The sequence below is a fragment of the Muscardinus avellanarius genome (genome assembly GCF_963383645.1).
Source record: "Muscardinus avellanarius genome assembly, chromosome: 20".
In the NCBI taxonomy this organism is placed as follows: Eukaryota; Metazoa; Chordata; class Mammalia; order Rodentia; family Gliridae; genus Muscardinus; species Muscardinus avellanarius.
The window spans coordinates 17,141,565-17,161,371 of record NC_137806.1 but is presented as its reverse complement, the minus strand read 5'-3'; the positions used below and the strand labels follow the sequence as shown (position 1 = coordinate 17,161,371).

General features: G+C 42.1%; 1 protein-coding gene across 1 annotated transcript in view; it reads right to left on the bottom strand.

The window, feature by feature from the left end:
• The window catches only part of ITGA8 (integrin subunit alpha 8), a gene marked incomplete at both ends in the record, with an annotated part of 195,350 nt that extends 181,605 nt beyond the window's left edge, over positions 1-13,745 (bottom strand). Inside the window, 2 exons of the mRNA XM_080717210.1 lie at positions 12,824-12,957; positions 13,540-13,745. Coding sequence (XP_080573336.1) covers positions 12,824-12,957; positions 13,540-13,745 — 340 coding nt within the window. The remainder of the gene's footprint in view (positions 1-12,823; positions 12,958-13,539) is intronic.
• Positions 13,746-19,807: the final 6,062 nt, after the last annotated feature.

Sequence of the window (19,807 nt, the reverse complement as noted above, 5' to 3'; positions counted from 1 at the left end):
GATCAGTGCACACAATAACCATAAGTGAAATTGCAGCCCCTACAGAAAAAATCCCAGCACTGCACCCCCAGGGACTTGCACAGCTTTGATAATCTCCCTGGGTCTGAGATTTTGCAGTCCAACCCAGTGAAGGAGTAGCAGTGGCAGAGATACCGCACCCTAGTTGCAGCTCCCTTTGGGAAAATGCCCAGCCTGGCACCCTCCATGGTCTCACACAGCCTCAATTAACTGCCTGGGTCTGAGACTTTGTGATACAACCCAGTAAAGGAGTAGTGACAGCTGAGATTCCGACAAACTTGAGATCCAGAGCACCCTAAGTGAAGTCATGGTGACCCAGGGAAGAACCCAGAGAAGGCACAAACATCTGAAATAATGAAAAAAAGGAACAATAGAGCAATGAACATCCACAACCCCATATTATCAGAACCTGATAACACAGAAATTCAGAGATCTCCAGAAGATCAAATCAGGAATATAACTGTAGAGATAATACAGGACCTTCAAAAATAATTCAGAGAGAGCCAAAAAGAGATAAAGGATACAATCATTGAAGTAAAGACATCAATTCAAACTATAAACAATCAATTAGACCACATGGAGAATAGAATCTTGCTCCTAGAAGATGATCTATCCAAAAACAAATGCATAATTTATAACTTAGAAAAAAATCAGACAGCAGAAATCTGACATTGAAGAAATATGGGCCCATTTATAGAGAACTAACCTAAGAATAATCAGAATAGAGGAGGGAAAAGAAGGTGAAACCAAAGGGATCAATAATCTCTTCAAAAAAATAATAGCAGAAAATTTTCCATACATAGAGCAAGAGATCAATACATAAGTCCAGGAAACTTATAGACTCCTTTTAGACAGGCTTAGAGAAAAGGTTCCCAATGCCACATAATTGTCACAATGACCAATGTAGAAGCCAAGCAGAGAATCTTAAAGGCAACAAAAACAAAAGGCCAAGTGACATTCGGAGACAAACCGATTAGAATCACTCCAGACTTCCCAAACCAAGTCATGAGAGCCAGAAGGGCTTGGAGTAACATATTCCAAACTCTGAAAGAAAACAACTTCCAGCCAAAAACTTCCTACCCAGCAAAACTATTTATCAAATTAGATGGGGAAATAAGAAGCTTCCATGACAAACAGAAACTGAAGGAATTTATGTCTTCAAAACCAGCGCTAGAGAAAATACTCAAAGAGATTAACTACAAAGAAGAAATAGGTAATACACACCAGAACCAGAGAAACAAGATTTTTCCATCCAGCAGATAACTAAGCAAAGAAGAATAAACAGTATTTCAAACAGAAATGAACTCTTAACATGTTAGGAATTAAAAGTTATCTCTCAATAATCACACTGAATGTAAACGGCCTCAATTCCCCAATAAGAAGACATTAAGTGGAAAAATGGATTAAAAACCAGAATCCATCCATCGCTGCTTACAAGAAACACACTTTACAAGTAAAGATAATAAAAAAAAACTCAAGCTAAATGGCTGGAGCAAGTTAATTCATGTTAAGTAGCCATCCTAACAAATGTGAAGTAGTATTTCACTATAATTTTTATTTGTATTTCCTTAATAATTAGTTGCATTATGATAATGATGAGTAATATTCATGTGTTTATTGGTCATATAAAAATATTTGGAGATTCATTATCTATTTTAGTCTTTTACCTATTTCTAAATTGTATTGTTTGCTTTTATTGTTGATAATTTTTAGTATTTCTATTTGGAATATTAATATACCTTCAGATATAGCATTTGGAAATATTTTATCCTATTCTCTCAGTAACTTTTAATTCTGTTTACATTGTCTTTGGATGTATAATTTTTTTTATTTTTTATAAAGTTTGTTTGTTTATTCTTTTGTTGCCTGTGCCTTTGGGATCATATCCAAGAAATCCCTGCCAATTTCAATTGTGAAGTTTTATGACCCAAGTTTTCTTCTAAAATTTTGTAGTATTAAGATTTACATTTAGGTCTTTTATCTATTTTGAGTTAATATTTGTATATGGTGTGGGTAAGGGTCCAATTTTATTATTTTTCATGTAATTATTATTTTTCAACAATATTTAGTAAAAAGATTATTATTTCCTTCACCAAATGTTCTTGGAAACCTTGTCAAAAATAACTGGACCATATATGGAAGAATTTATTTCTAGTTTTTTTATTTTACTCCACTGGTTTATATATCTGCCTTTATAGCAGTACTATGCTGTTTTGATTATTGTAGCTTTATAAGGTTTGAAATCAGAAAATGTACATCTTCTAGCTGTGTTCTTTTTTGAGATTGTTTTGGGCATTTAGAGTTCATATTTCATGTTAGGATAGATTTTTTTCTCAAAAAAAAATCTATGATAGTTTCACCTTAAAAAAAGAAAAGAAAAATATCCTCTGGTAAGAAAGAAAACAAGAAATAAATATTGAAATGTTATCTCTAAGTGATCAAAAGTTTGATATCAGACAAATGAATCTGTTATGTGAGATTATCATTGTTGATTTTGGATAAATCGCTATAATATTAAAAATAAAAGAAGAAGCAAGTTTCAGCCAAAAAAAAAAAAAAAAAAAAAAAAAAAAGACCTGGAGATGCGTTTCAGTGGTAGAGCCCTCTGGGTTCAGTCTCCAGCACCAAAAAATAAAATAATCAAATGGAAAAATAAATAAATAAATAAAAATAAAAGACTAAAAAATAGGGCTGGAGGTGTAACTCAGAGGTAGAACACCCCTGGCTTCCATCCCCAGTACCGCCAAAAACTAAAAATAAAAAAGCGATTAGAAAAAAAATTGCTCTAACTCTAAGAGGAAAATTCCCTAATATTCCCTAATATTCCCTAATGTACATGATGTACATTCATAAACATATTGAAGCCAATCACTACTCCAAATATGAGAAGGAGGGAGGGAGAGGGAATGGGGTGGGAATTGGGGAAGGGCTAAATGAGTGATGTGTGCATGTATGCCTCTACCATCTTGTACCTCATTTAAAACCCATTTGAAATGTATGACTACAATGCACCAATAAAAAATTTAAAAAGTAAAAAATAACAAAATAAAAAGACTAAAAAATAGGACTGGGGGTAAAGCTCAGAGTTACAATGCCTCTGGGTTCCATTCCCAATAACACACACACACACACACACACACACACACACACACACACTGGGGTGGGAGAATATCTTGGAGGTAAAGTTCCCCCGAGTTCTCTTCATTTGTACTATTTGACCAAAAAGTACCTAGATAAGAGAAACAACCCCAAATCTCTGGCTTAATACAACCAAGTTTATTCTTTGCATATGTATTTATTGTGAGCATACAGGGAGGCTCAGCTCATTCAAGCCACCAGGGACCCAGGCTCATGAAAGAACCTTATTGATACATGTGTGCCCAACATCTCCCTTCCTGGAAAGGGGATGTGCAGATCACACATTCTCTATTAAAGTTGCCACCTGGAATTGACTTTCACGGCTTCTCACATTTCATTTCATGCTCAGGAGGTTGGCCATATTATTTAAACTTTGAATACTTTTTCCCCTACCAAAACAGTGATTGGCATGGTGGCTAATTCCTATAATCCCAGTGCTTAGGAGGCTGACACAGGAGGATCACTGATTTGCAGCCAGCCTCAGCAATTTAGCGATGCTCTTAGCAACTTAGTGAGACCCTGTTTCCAAATAAGAAAATAAAAAAACGCCTGGATTTGTAGCTTGGAGGTAGAAGGCGCCTGGTTTCAATATCTTAGCAACACACACACACACACACACACACACACACACACACACACACCTTTAAAAGAGACAAAGCAGGGGAAAGAAAATGTGACCCAGAGAGGTTACTCTCCAGGACATGTTTCGGGGACACTCAAATGACACTATGTGTTTGAAGCTCGCATCCCAAACTCCATACTTGTGGTAGAGAGCAAGATAGGTGGTAAGGAAGTGAAGATGCTTCTGTCAACAGCTTTGAAGACGAGAGTGTGATCCAGACCATCACTGAGTCCTCCCCTTCCCACCGCTCCCGACCCCCCACCACTTGTATCGCCCGGCTGCTTTCCCTTCTTGAGCCCTTCAAAAAGTGGTAGACACAATTTTGGATTTTATGACTTCCACTTAACATTAAACAAAAGCAGCTTCCTTCATAAATGCTGATACTTTGTAGGATTCACTTTTTATGATTGTATAATCTTAACTTTTTTATACTAGAGATTGATCCCAGGGACATTCTACCTCTGAGCTACACCCCCAATCCTGCTAGATCACCAAGAGTATCATTACTTGAAGAGCTGGTCCTTGAGCCTGAAATCCTCTTGTCTCTCAAGTACTGCAATTACAGGCATGCACCAGCATATCTGGCCTCTTTGTATACTATTTCTTATGTCATAACTTCATGGGCTATCCACAGTTAGACAGCTCAAAAAATATTTTCAGTGTCATATCTCCTTTCTTCCAAAACCAGGATTTATAACAATTTCTAAATTAATTCCTCAAACCTATATCTTTTTGGGAAATGAGGAAAAGAGATTCCAGAACTACCAGAAAATCATTACTAGAAGATAAGATATCCTGGGGGGTTAGGTAGGATTTGGGTAGGGAGTGGGTGTTCACCATGCATTTTGAAGGACCATGAACATTTCTTGCGCAAGCCGTGTGGCAAGAGGGTGGCTTTGGCTGGAAACTTCTGGGTACATGACAAAAGGTGAAGGTGAAGTGGCTAGAATAGGATCCATAGCTTAGCTCTGGAGTTTGCTTCCACCACTGCCCTTTGGGTGAGATGCTGCTCATGGGCCCTGTGGGCTCCATGAATAAATCCATTCCTGCAGCAATGATGTGCCCTTCTCGCTGGTCTTGGGATGTCCTGGAAATCAGGGTGGATTGATACAGGCTTTTGTGATGTCAAATAATGGAGTTAAAGCAGAGTTGATCTGCTGGTAACAAGTGAATGCCCTGCAGCGCAGGTGAGCTAGTTCTGATAACTACAATCCTATGTTTGAGGTGAGATCTCCTTAGTTTAATGACTACCAGAGAGGGGGGTCCCAGGTCTGCATTTTGTAAGTGCAAGGGAATCACAATGTGGTACTTCCCTGCACAGAGGAATTCTTAACATGGTTCCATGCATGTTCTTTTTTTTTTTTTTTTTTTGTGGTACTGGGAGTGGAACCCAGGGGCTTTCTACCTCCAGGCTATGCTCCCAGACCTATTTTATATTTTATTTGGAAACAAGGTCTCACTAAGTTGCTGAGAGCCTCACTAAGTAGCTGAGGCTGGCTTCAAACCTGTGGGATCCTCCTGTCTCAGCCTCCCAAGCGCTGGGATTACAAGCATGTGCCACCACGCCCAGCTACGCAGGGTTCTTTTACAAAGCATACTGAACATTTCGTCCTTTATTTAAAGGAAGATGAGGAAGGTCTTCTGTAATGATCTAATTGTTTTCTCTCATTTAGGGTAGTGGCCTGTGCCCTCCAGGCATGTCCTTATGTTTCCAGGTATTATCATATCAGCACTCCCATAAACCAAAGAGCTTAATGCCCACATGCTCCCAGAAATGCCCCCAGGGCCAGAAAACCAATTTTTTTTGTGATACTAGAGATGGAACCTAAGGTTTTTCTACCTTTGGGCTACATCCCAACCCTATTTTATTTTTTATTTGGAAACAAGGCCTCTCTAAGTTGCTAAGAGCCTCTCTAGATTGTTAAGGCTGGCTTTAAACCTGCTATCCTCCTGTCCCAGCCAGTCCTCATGAAGGCATACTCTTCTCTCTCCCTCTCTCCTCTCTCCTCTCTTCTCTCTTCTCTCTTCTCTCTTCTCTCTTCTCTCTTCTCTCTTCTCTCTTCTCTCTTCTCTCTTCTCTCTTCTCTCTTCTCTCTTCTCTCTTCTCTCTCTCTCTCTCTCTCTCTCTCTCTCTCTCTTTCTCTCTCTCTCTCGTTTGTTTATATTTCTGTTGGTGTATGTGTGGTACTAGGGACTGAATCCAGAAATATTCTATCGCTGACCTACACCCCAGCCCTTTTTATTTTGAAACAGGTTCTCACAAGATTGCTGAGTCTAAGTTACTGAGGCTGGTCTCAAACCTGCAATCTTCTTTTCCTATTTCTATTTCAGCCTCCCAAGTACTAGGATTACAGGTGTGTGCCACCACACTCAGATTTATATGTTTTTTTTTAAGCATGTATTGAAAGTCTATTTTAAGCATGTATTTAAATATATTTGAAAAATCAATTTTAAAATGTTCTAAACATGCTTGCTGGTTAAAAATCGAGTAAGTGCTTTTAATAAGATCAATAGTTTTTGTTTTTAATCTATCTCCCTCGAAAGATCCATATTTGTGTGCCTGGGTAGTGTCCGCCAGGGCACACCTATGAGGAAGGAGCTTTTAGAAATGTTGGCAATTCTTTTTATCAACACAATGTGCAGAATCAGAACTTTCGACACAACACGTCATGTTTGAATACGCACATTTCAGCCGGTCACTTAAATGTCAGTGAGCATTTTTCTTCCAGAATAATTTTAGGACTATTTTGGACTATTCTCCGAGAATGCTGCAGCTGACACATGGACGTTCCTGCCAAGAACCTGGAAGCCTGTTCCCTCACACAGACTTCGAGCTTCTTGAAAGAATTTTGCAGATTAAGCAACAGGCGCCTAATGTTCCTACTACTCGACTAGCCGTACAGCAGATCTGTTTCCCATTTCTAGCTGCAGTTTCAAGGACTTCCTTTTTCTAATTGCTTCCTCGGTTGCTAATGCTGTAGGGACCACCGCCTCCTCCCTTCTCAGATCGGGACTCAATTGCATTCAGGCACATGGAAGTCTCGGCCAATCAAGGTTCCTTCTGGGATGGATGGTGGCTGCCTCTCTCAGGCCAGTATATTCAGGCATAGTAGCCAGCATGAATCACTTGCAGAAAAAATAAAAATTCAGTTAAACAGCCCTCAATGACTCTATGTGTGTGTGAGAGTGTGTGTGTGCGCGTGCACGCACACGTGTGCATAAAATCTGAGTAGCAAAACTTCCTCTGCTCATTATTAATCCTTAAAAGGAGTAGGTGAGTTAGCAAGGTGGAGTATGCCTTTAATCCTAGTATTTGGGAGGTTAAGACAGGAGGATCACGGGTTCCAGGCTAGCCTCAGCAACTTAGCAAGACCCTCGGCAACTAAGTGAGAAATGTATACCATTTATGTTCAATAAAAAATTTGTTTAAAAAATTTTAAAAAATTAAAGAGGGCTGGGGTTTTAGCTTAGAGTTAGAATGTCTCTGGGTTCAATCTCCAAAATATCAAAATAAAAAACTACAAAAAAAAGGAGTAGGTGATCTTTGGGGTACCCTTTCTTTTTTAACCTTCCTGAACTTGTTAGACCACAGATTTCTGCTGTTCCTGAATCCTATCACATTTATGCTATTTCCTCTGTCATTTTCTTGGATAGCTCTGACCTACATTTTCCTTCTCTTTGTTCCCAAACAAAAACTGATTGCTTTCTGGGGAAGTCAGAAAAGCAAGACTTATGTGACCAATATGTTTCTCAACCCTCACAGGAGAAAGAGGGCACACCCTGTGCTATCAAAACCCAGTCCTGCACCAGTTCCAGCACCAGATGCTTTAAGCTGCTTCAGATTGTGGGTTCACTCCACACAAAACAAAACAGACCCCCTCAAATAAAGGCTTCCAGTCTCCACGCAAAAACACAATTCCAACAAAACTTGAACATCCTGAAGTTTTGAAATATCCTAACCAAATCATCTTCCATTTTAAGTTTTTTTTTCTTTTTTCAAGCACAAAGATGCTAAATTAAGGCCAGGCAAATTCTAGTAGTCTTTCTTAGATGACTTCCAAATCTCAGTGACACCTCCCACTACTTCCTGTTGGCTTTTCATGTGGGTCCCTGATTGCATGAGAATTTCCCATCTGCTTTGCCTCTGTTATTATTAGTGCCATGATGAGCACCATCATTTATTAGCATGTGCCATTGTCCTTCTCAAAAGGTACCATTTGAGCATTGAACACAACCAAATATTTTATGTACTATGCTTTTGTTATTATGGTTGCGACTTACCCTGTCATTATTCCAAAAATGAGATGTCTGGTTTACAGTTTCATTCACTCCCCCTCTTAGCAAAAAGGTTGTACTCTCTCCATCCTTATTTAATCCACATTTTGGTTCAGGAAGCAAGTGTAGGAAAAAAGAATACACATTGGAGTAGACTTAGCGACGAGAGACGTGCCTTTGGCAGATGCGATGTTTTAAGTTGCTTAAGACAGAAGGGCACAGTGGAGAGAGCTCCTGGGGCAAAAGTGGAAGGAATCACTTGGTGATGGGAAGGATTTTGCTCTATTGAAGTAAGAAGGAAAGACAGAAGGGAAATGAGAGAAGTGTTTTTTAGGGAACCACTTGACTCTGTACAGAGCAGAAAAATTATCTACTCTCTGCACCTCCCCCACCACCATATGCTTCTTTAAAATTCCCTTTTTCCATACTTGAAAGGAGCAGAATTTAATGGTATTCATGCCACTGAAGCTCTAGACTAGCCCAAGCCTGGTGTTTGCCTTTTCGCATTCACCATGAGAAATTGTGTCCCCTAAAATGATAAGATAAAAACAGTTACTTAATTAAAAATAAATTAACAGGTAGTTTTTTTTTTTTTAGGGCATCTGACCTTAAATAAGTTGAGATTATAGGATCACAGCTGGAGGCAACTTCAGTATCTAGGCTGAGATAGATAGGTTACTCTAAAAAAGGGCAAAGTACAGACATCTCGGGGGACTGAACAAGTTGAAAACATTTCATTAAAAGCTCCGGTTGCTTACAATGTCTTGAATTTGGACAAAATAGTAAAAGTAGACAGGTTGCAAGACAGGGAAAGTCACAGATATTCTTACAGAGGAATACTGGCAATGCGATACACACTTGTGCCCAGCACATCCCCACTGTTATGTGGATGTCAGGGTGCAGGTATCTATCCAAGCAAAGCCACTACTTTTTCAAGCTGAGAAATTTTCTTCCTTTTTTTTTTTTTTTTTTTTTTTTTTTTTTTTAGGGAAAAAGTACATTGCTGGCACTGACAAAGAGTAACTTGGGAGGCAGCTAATGAGGAACTCTCAATGAGGAATTTTGCAGAGCTTAAGCAAACCAGGGACATACACAAGCCATAATTTAAGATAAGCCTGCTTCTAACCTCTGGTTTCTTTTTCTTTTCCTCTTTTTTTTTTTTTTTTTTTTTTGCAATATTGAGGGTGAAACCCAGGGGCACTCTACTTTCAAACTATACCCTCAGCCCTATTTTTTATTCTTTATTTTGAAACAGAGCCTCACTGAGTTGCAGAGGACCAAGTAGCAGCTCAGTGAGGCTGCCCAAGAACAGGGATCCTCCTGTCTCAGCCTCCGAAATGCTAACCTCTGGTTTCTATAACCTTCCTGCTACAACTGCTCCCCCTTTCAGCTCTTATCTGGAGGATCCTTTACACTGGAATTTGGGAAGCCAATGTCAGGATGGGGGATGGAGAAGAGCAAAGGTGAACGGTGCCTGCCAAGGCTGTCGGGGACCCTGTCAGGATCCTGGGTTTGCACTCCATGAGAACCATCCTCTCCCCATTTTTGGAAGGAAGGTGACCAAAGAGGCAGGCTCTGGATCAGCAAACCTCTATCTCGAACTTGCCTTGTCTGGTCCTGGACATAACTTTGATGCCAGTTTCCTTCACCATGAAGTGAGTTTTACGTAGCTGTTTTGTGTTACAGGTGAGAAATAATGTATATAAAGTAGCTGGTACTAAGTAGTCATCAATTAATGTCATGCTGTGAGACTCAGAGTCAGCAATGCTGATTTCCACCTTGCAGCTTCGGTTCTGAGATTCCACTCTGCCCACAAAACTGGTGCTCCAGTTGTACCCAGCCATCCTGGCTTCTGCGGTACCTTCCAGAGATTCCCATCAATGCAAGCCCCTGCAGCTGCGTGTGGTGGGACACACCTATAATCCCAGTACTTGGGAGACTGAAACAGGAGAATTGCAAGTTGGAGGCCACCCTCAATGACGTCGTAAGACCCTCAGTAATTTAACAAGGATCTGTTTCAAAATTGAAAATATATAGAACTAGGGATGTAGGTTGGAGGTAGAATGCCCCTGGGTTCAATTGCAGTATAATAATAATAATAATAATAATAATAATAATAATAAAGAAGAAGACAGAAAAGAAAAAATGGCAGCCACCACCAGTATGACTGTGGGTACACACATAAGGCAAGTTAATAGAAATGAGTTAGAGAGTATCCCAAGCACCCAGTCAGTAGCAAACATCGGACCTGTGGTCCACTGACTCCACCTATTTTCAGGCCATTCCCAGCAGCAACCAAGGTTTCTGGGCCCACAGTACTCCTTGACGGCTAACAAGAAGAATTTTTCCCGACTATTCCTCTCTTCTCTCTGTGAGCCTCCTTCCTCTTGTACAGATCACTGCAAGGTTCATGCCACCATGAACCATTCATTCCTTACAAACTTTGTGTAGCCTACCCTGACTTGCGTAGAGAAGACAGTTTCTGCTCAACTGTTTCATAGACATCTATTTCTCTCCCTTCTCCCTACCTTGTTCCATTGATAAGCCCTAAGTTATTGAGATCATGGTGGATAACTATAATGGTAGGATACATCTGTCTCTTTATCAGGAAACAACTCCATGCGTTTAGAAGTAAGGTGGCAAGGGGCAGTGTGGAACCAACAGCGTGGCTCTCTAGGGCCCTTTGAGACTCTTGCTGTCTTCTTCAGACCCTGCACAAAAGAGGCCATCGTCCCTCATCTTTTCCCAGCACTGGTCTTTCCTTGGCATTATTTTCCTATTTATTTAACTGCTGAAATTCTATTAGTTTGTCCCTTACTATTATGTTGCAAATACAATTCAGCTACAGTAAGAGTTAAGCACTTTCCTGTGGGCTGTTTTGGAGACCAAAGCACAATCTTCAGCATTAGTTCTCTATGGGAAAGTGAATTCAAAGCTCCAAACAATTGCTTCATAATGAACCTTGGAAAATATTACCTAGTGTACTGTCGCCCTGGGACATTTTGATGGGGAGTACTGGTTTTTAAAAAATTCATATTGATGCCTGGATTCTCTGTTTTTTTATCAATAGAACCATAACAGGTACGGGGAATAAGGGTTTGAAAGGTACTCAGGTGTCACTTATCTGAGCAGACATTGAATCTTCATTTATCAAAAGAAAAATATACCAACTAGATCCTGATTCAATGTGTTATGGGATCTCCTGGAAGGTTATTCAATTTGTTTTCGTGACTATAGATTACTTCTTCGTGAGAACACATAAAGCATGATGCAAAGTATAAACTCTTATTTTCCCGAATGTCAATTTAATGAATTCCAAGGATGTCTTTACTTGTCAAGGTCTGAGTTTAAAATACTTTTTGAAATATGTACGGTTTGGGCATTATGCACGGTTTGGGCATGATAATTAAAATGGTATTAATTTCATGCTTAGTTTCTGACTTTGGAAGTTTATTCTTAAACTGGGATCAGTAACTAGAAGACATCTTAAGTAAGTATGATCAAACAAGTAATTAAAAGATTTCTGTCAATAAGTAACATCAAAAAGTTTAATTTTTCCATTCGCTCATCTTAAATATTAAAGTAAAAGTTTATAAAAGTTGGCATGAAAGAACTAAATTATTTAATGAAACAATAAAGAGCTGTCATGACCATATATAGATAGGCATATAAAACATAATTTTAACGATGCTTTTTATAAAAACGTTCCTAATTTGGTCATGATTCAAGGTAATTCTTGAACAGGATGTTTTCTTTGAAATGATTTTCATATTCATGGATATAAAATTATTTCCCCCCAACATAAAATATTTAAAGTAAAAAGTAAATACCACCCAATTTCATCAAAATTCTGTGAACATGGATATTCTACATTAATTCTAAATGTACACTAAGAAAACCAAAAAGTAAAGAAAATCAAGACTGGTGTCATAAAATAGCTGTGCAGTGCACAGGTATTTTAAATGATTATTCATCAAAACTTATTTGAGATGACATATTTGCATTTTCCTGGAAAGAGATATTTGCTTTTTGATAACATATATCATTTGAATTCATAAAGTTTTGGTGGTACAAATTAAAACATTCAGTGTAAATGTTTTCAAACACATTACGTTTAAATTATTTTCTCAGGACTCAAAGAGAAAACACCAGAGGAAACATAAGCAGCCTGAATTGTTTAAAATGTATTTTCCCTTTAATTAAATAAGAAACATCTGTCTAGGGATTTGGGAAATGAATGTAATCCATCCACACTCTGCCTGTACTAGTTTGCATCCAATGTCCAATATTTTGAAAGAGAATTCTTTCTTTCTGTAAAGAATTAAGCGACAGCATGGCTTGGTGTCTGGATCTGCCCTGGTTCAGGTGCCCCTGGAGCTTGTGCTGGGCTCAGAAGCTGTCTCTCCCCAGGTGGGGCCCTGGGGAGCAACCACATTCTCTCCGTGGTCAGGGTTAGGATGTAACTTTTGTATTTCTCCAAAGCATCCTCACTGGAAAGGATCCCCTCTGGACAGTAAGGAGACAGATGTCACTAGGATGTGTCCAAACACGGTGCAAATATTATTTCTTCTCTATGGCTCACAAAACATTCTCAAGGTGGAGACGACCCTCTTTTTTTTTTTTTTTTTTTTTTTTTCCTAGAGATCTACAGCCCCGAACAGCAGCAAGCCAGGCAAAGCAAAAGAGAACAGAGCTAGTGCAAGTTGACTCCTGCTGGTTCCGGCTCTTGGAAACCAGGACCCACAGTCCAGAAGGACAAATATCACTTACTGGTGGTGTCGAACGGTATCTGCTTGCACTGCGCAGACCCCTCCGCGGGCCAAGGACAGTAATACACGGCTCCCCCTTCCACGATATCCGGCTGGCTGGTGTTGGCTTTGGGCGCCCCCACCAAGACACTCGCTCTGCAGAAGGGTTAGAGAAGGTCACCCCTTGGAGATCAGGAAAGTGTGCGCACGTAGCGCGGCCTGAGCGGCAGGCTCTCTGGAGCAGGGGTGGAGGGCAGAAGCGCAGGTGTGATGGACAGACCTGTCAAGCTTGCCTCCCCTCGGAAACCTATGGGCGTCGGACACCTGGTTGGGAAGAGGCTGCTCAAAGTCCGACTTCTTCTCTATGTAGAGGGGGGGAATGAAGAGGACGGAGCCTGGCTGCTTGTAGACCACAGCACTGGCACTCTGACCAGGGTAGCTCAGACTGCGTTGGGCCATCTTAACTCTCTTGAGCCTCTGCAGTCTGGTTCCCTCCTTCGTAAGATGCGCGAGTCTCCGAACTCGGGAATGCCACGCAGTGGCGTGTCTCTAAGTCAGAGCTAGGAGGCAGATCTATCTAGCGCGCAGGGGGGAGAAGAGGCTGGCGGCGGGCTGGGAGCGCGGGGCCCCGAGTGGGCAGCGGGATGCGCTCTCAGGCCCGCCTGCCTCCAGCCTGCGAGGACCTGCGGGGCCCGCGGCAGGGGCTCGGGGCGGACCTGCGCGGGGCGAGCGACTTACGTGCGGGCATCGGGGATGTGGAAGTCCACCGCGTAGCCGAAGTAGCTGCCCTCCGGGCCGCGGTACACCGTGGGCCGGTCCGCGTCCAAGTTGAACGCCCGCGAGGAGGGGGACCAGAGCATCCCCAGCGCGGCGCAGAGGCACCAGAGGCGCGGGAGCGGCTGCGCCCGGCTGCGCCGAGGACCGCGGGCGGCCCCGGCAGACATCGCCCCGGGCCCGCGCGGCTGCTCCCCGGGAGCCGGACCCTGGACCCGGCGGGACGAACGGCGGCGGCGGCTCCGGGCGGCCCCGACTCCCCCGACGCTCGCGCTGGGACGGGGCCGCGGTGCGTCCGCGGTGACAGTCCCCGCGTCTGGCCCGCCCGCCCGCCCCGGGCTCGGGACTGGCCCGGGACGGCGCTCGCCCTCCTCCCGCGGCGGGCGGGGCCGGCGCGCTCGCGGCGCCCCCTAGTGGCCGTGCCCCGGCTGTCCGGAGCCCGCCATGCCCCTGGACCCCGGCAGCATCTCAAGGTCCATTTGAGTCTCCTCCACGCCGCCTCCAGCCAGAAGGAGCGGCGCCCACGTGGGGAGAGAGTTTGAAGCAGTTTTCCCAGATTGCGCAGCTTGGATGCACCAATGGGAGAGCGCACCGCCAGGCGGGACGAAGCCGGTATCCTTACATCAGGGGTTTAGGTGGAAACGCAATCCCCTCCTCCCTCGACTCCTTCCCACTTCTGGGCAGACTAATAAAGACTAATAAAGGCAGCGTGGAGATTTTACTTAGGTCTTTCTTAGAGGCATCGCGGGCAAATTAAATGGCTTGGCAGTAGGTCTTACTCCCCTTGTGTGAGGAGGATAACGATGAAAAAGGGATGTGTAATTTACAGGGTATCCGAAGCAGGGGTAGAAGGTGCGAATTAGAATCCATGGGAATCTAACTCAGCTCCCACCCCCGAAATTAGTCGATCTCTTTCCACGTCCCTACATGGGGAGGGGGTGAGGAACCAGCGGCGGGGGGTAGCATGGGTGCCCCTAATTGACACGTGGGCGTCCAGGGACGCAGGACCGACTTCTAACCGTGTAGGGCTGGGCTTAGAAGTTGTTTCCGAGGTATTTTAAGGAGATAGATGTAGCGATGGATGTAGACTTGGGCGAGAATTTGAATAGGAGGGACTGTGAGAGGGCAAGCTGTGGGAAATAACTAAGGACATGGGCTGGGATTAAGTGGCTGAGCACAGGATTGGGATAAAAGGAGTGGGTCAGGGATGGTGTGGTGTGGCTGGGTGGATCTTCTGAGAGCAACAGTCTTAATAAGGAGAGACACGACATGCACCCAGGGATTGGAAAAGCTCAGAGGCAAAGGTGTGTGTGTGTGTGTGTGTGTGTGTGTGTGTGTGTTGTGTGTTGGGAGGAGAAGCAAAGAAGCTGTTCCCATGAAGACCCCAAACTGACAGGGGGAAGAAAGAGAGGAGAAAGAAAAATGAGGAAAGAGGAAGGTGTGATGTTAAGAAGAAGGGAGGCTCAGAGGAGGGAAGGAGCGTCCAAGGTGAGGCGCTGATACTGACTTAAAAGAGAATGGCACCAGGCCTAGTGGCACATACCTGTAATCCCAGCACTCACTCGGGAGGCTGGACGGGAGGATTATAGGCTGAAGGCCAGCCTCAGAAATTTAGCGACACCCTGAGCAACTTAGTGAGAACTTGTTTCAAAATAAAATAAAAATAAAACAGGGCTGTGAGTGTAGCTCAGAGGTAGACTGTCCCTGAGTTCAATCCCTGGTAAGAGAGAGAGAGAAAGAAAAGAGGAGAGAGAGAGAGAGAGAGAGAGAGAGAGAGAGAGAGAGAGAGAGAGAGAGAGAGAGAGAGAGAGAAGAAGAAGAAGAAGAAGAAGAAGAAGAAGAAGAAGAAGAAGAGGAAGGAGGAGGAGGAGGAGGAGGAGGAGGAGGAGGGGAGGAGTGGTAGCTAAGGGGCAAGGTGAGCAGGTGCAGGAAGTAGATGATGAGTTAGATGTTGGACCTGCCTAATGGGTTACTAGCCTGGGATTAATGCACCAGTTGCATTTTGGGAGCTGTCAAGATTTGGGAGATTATCTGAAGAAGAATCTCTGAGCCCACTGAAAATCTAGGTTGTTCTCTTCCCACTTTCATTAGAACCACTTGGTAGACTGCTTTGAATCTTTTGTCTTTACTTGTCCCTACAAAATACTAAAAATAATAGTATCTATGGGCAAATCAGCATGTCTAGATCATTTCCTAACTGGATCGTCCTTTCCCAGATAAAGACTTAAGTGTAGATGGTAGAAGTTTTTTTTCTCTCCATCCAAAAGTCTATTTGTGTTGGACACAGAGTCTCTGACTCTGATCAGGTTACTACTGTTAATGAAAGTGGCCTTGCCCATAGAAAATCTCAGTGAGTAATTCACGTTGAGCTATTACAAGCACTGAGACTAGGAAATAACAACCCAGTCATTTCATGACACTGTATATTAAAATTTGGAAATGTGTCATATTGCAGGCAAGCCTTGGGTTGATGTGGAATGTCACGGAGGTAGGGAGTGAATCGTGGTCCTAAATGTGCGCCTGACCCACGTACCGACTTACTGGGCAGAACTAGCTACATATCACATGATACCTTGATTCTCATAGGGCAACATGGCACCAGGGCATTCCCTGTTGTATCCACATGCTTATTTTCCTGTAATATTCTTTGCCTTTTTTTGTAGTTGTTGTTTAGGGTGAGTGTGTAAAGAAAAAAAAAGTCCTACTTACTGGCACCTAAGTAAATGTACTCTTGTTCCTTTCTTCTAAAACACATTTGCTCTTGGCTTGTAAGTCTTTATTCTCTTGTACACGCATGGCACAGAGGTGTCTACCTCTAAGCAGTTCACCCAGCCCCTTTTAACTTTTGTTTGAAACAGAGCCTCCCTAAATTGCTGAGGGTATTGCTAAGTTGCTGAGGCTAGCCTTCAAAACATGCTATTCTCCTGTCTCAGCCTCCCAAGTACTAGGATTAAAAGTGTGCATTATCACACCTAACCCCCGCTTCTATTCTTAATATTATCAGTTTCCACTTAATAGATGAGGACTCCGACTACAGTTCAGGAGGTGAAATAGTATGTGTGCTTATGAAGCAAAAAAGTATGAATTATACCTAGGACTGTCAGAAGCCTGAACTAGGTCCTGTGATATTAGGTTTCTATAGAATAATGTCTTAAAGCAGCCTTACAGTTTCCAGGCAATCTTGGAAAAGCAATTGCTGGTACCTTTTCAGAGAGTTAAAGGAAATCAAACTAACTTGAAACTGTTTTGACCTTCCTGGGAGGCCAGAAGTCTGTGAGATCAGTCAGTGTTATAAGAAACCAGAAAAAAAGAAAAGAAAAGAAAAGAAAAGGTAGAAAGAACCTGTAATAATTGCAGAAAACAGCTAAGCCTGAATAAGTGTCTTGTACTTCTCAGCATTCTGACATTTGGGAGCCACGCCAATCAAGAGCTGGGCTTTCGTCAAAGAAACACATGGACAGTGACAGGTCTCGTGCTGAATGAGAAGTTTGACATTTGAAAGATTTACTGGTACTGATTTATTTGTCAGAAAAGCAAGTCTGGGAATTGTTTATCGTGCATGCGAGTGTGTATGTTAATACAGGGAAAGGTATACATAGCTGTTTCCCTAAAAAGAAAAGAAAGGAATCCAAAGGTCAGAGTTGGAACAGATTTGGCCCAAACATTCCAAAAATAAACAAGTAAAAAGTACCAGAAGAAAAAATGATCTTGGAACTGTAGCCATGTTCAAAGTGCTTGAAAATAAAGACAGTGTAGCATTTAACCCGTTAGCTAAAACTTTCTAACCAAACATATTCATAACTTAATGACCAAATATTGTTTCTGATTATGTTTTAAGTTTATTATGATGAAGTATGATTATGCCTTAAAATGTGAGTCCTGGCATGATTATATCACTAATACAAACACACTTTCTATGTGTTAACTAACCTCTTTATGAAGTAAGGTAATGTGAAAACAATGTATTCTTTTTTTTTCTTTTTTCTTTTTTTTTTTTTTTTTTGGTACTGGGGTTCCTGGAAACCCTTCTACCTCTGGGCTACACTCCCAGACCTATTTTATATTTTTATTTGGAAACAGGGTCTCTTAAGCCAGCGAGGCTGGCTTCAAATCTGCGCGGTCCTCCTGTCTCCACCTCCCAAGCGCAGGGATTACAAGCGTGCCCACCACGCCCGGCAGAAAACATTGTATTCTTGAAGGCTGCATCACCTTTAAAAATAAATGTACCATAGCCTGGCGTGGTGGCGCACGCTTGTCATCCCAGCATTTGGGAGGCTGAGACCAGAGAATCGAGGTTCGCGGACAGCCTCAGCTACTTAGTGAGGGCCTCTGCCACTCAGTGAGACCCGTTTTCAAAATAAAGAATAATAATTTAAAAAAATAGGGCAGGGGATGTAGCTCGGAGGTCAAATGTCCCTGGGTTCCATCCCCAGACCCGCAAAATAAATAAATAAATAAATAAATAAATAAATAAATAAAAGTACCGTAGGCAGGTATGGTGGTGCTTGCCTGTAATCTCAGTACTTAACAACATAAGGAGGCTCAGCAATGGAAGGAGGCTCTCAACATCTTAGTGAGACACTGTTTCAAAACAAAACAAAGTAAAAATAATAAAAAGGGCAGGGGCATATCTTGGAGGTAGAATGCCCTGTATTCATTCCCCAGCACCATGACACATATGCGCCAAAGAGGGAAAATAGTGTTTCACTTTCTTCTATTTGAATAATTGAGGTGATTAAAGATTTTTCTTTTGCCCAGCTCTACTGTCTTTCTGCAGTCTTTTTTTTTTTGAAGATTTAAAGAACTTTATTAAAAAGACAGAAATACAGAAGACAGTTACAGCCCCATGCCATTGAAGAGTGGCATGTGGGGGTGGTTCAAACGAACTCACCCTTCTGCAATCTTAAAAACAACCAACTAGTAGAAACTGGTTAGTTAAACCTACTAAAGAGGAAACAACTTTTCTGCCAAGTATTTCTGCTGACATAAGCTTATGTCTGCAAATTTTCTACTATGGTCTCTGGAGAGTGAGTTTCATCAGAGTCAAATCATTTTTTCTCTTTTTTTGATGATGTTTATAATTCTCTTTTATGATTTTCCTTCATAATTTTATTAGCCACTTTTAAGTTAAAAGTGCTGCAGTGATGGCCCCCATATTGGCAGAAGTTCAAGCACAGGCAACAGTTGGTTTAGCTGGAGGAAAATTCCCACTAGTCAGAACCAGACTCCAACTTGATCTCTTTTTAAAATGAGCCTTTAGAAACAGCCCTGCATTTTGCACTAAGAAAATAAATAAATAAATAAACAAACTGATGAGCCAGACGTGGCAGCACATGCTTATAATACTAGCATTTGGGAGGCTGAGACAGGAGGATCACAGTTTGCAGCCAGCCTCAGCTACTTAGTGAGGCCCTTTACAACTCAGTGAGACCCTGTTTCAAAAATAGAAGAGTAAAAAATAGGGCTTGGGATGTAACTCAGAGGTAGAGTGCCCCTGGGTTTCATCCCCAGTATGGCAAAAATTAATTAATTAATTAATTAAAAAATAAATAAATAAACTGATGAAATAATTCTTCCTCTAAAGGAAAGGAAACTGAAGGCAACAAAGTTCTTCCCAACCATTGCCATTTGGGATAAATCTTCCTGAGACGCCAAGCTCCAGGTGGAGCCAAACCTATAATCAGGATTTTTAATGACTCATCAGATTCAGTTAGGGCCCTTCCTAGAATCCTGAAGATGCTACACACTAGTCCTATGGCTTGGTGGGAGAATGACTAGCCAGAATGACTGGTAGGAACTTCTGGGGGCTGGAAGGATGCTCACAGCATCCCAGACATAATTCAGAGCCTGGCAACGGAAGAACTTATTTCCTCCAGGGGCTCACACTTGAGCCTAGTGCAAACAGGAAATGTAGGAATATATTTAGGAGATGCTTAAAAAAAAGTGTAAGGCAGCCGTGCATGGTGGCACACACCTATAATCCCAGTACTTGGGAGCCTGAGACAAGAGATGGCAGGTTTGAAGCCAGCCTCACAGCCTCAGGAACTTTGCCTTCCAAATGAGATTTTTGTTTCAAAATTAAAAAAAAAAAAATAGGGCTGGGGAGTGTAGCTCAGAGGTAGAATGCCATGGGGTTAAATTTCCAGCAAAGAAGAAGAAGAAGGAGAAGGAGAAGGAGAAGGAGAGGAGGAAAAGAAGAAGGAGAAGAAGAGGAGGAGGAGGAAGAGGAAGA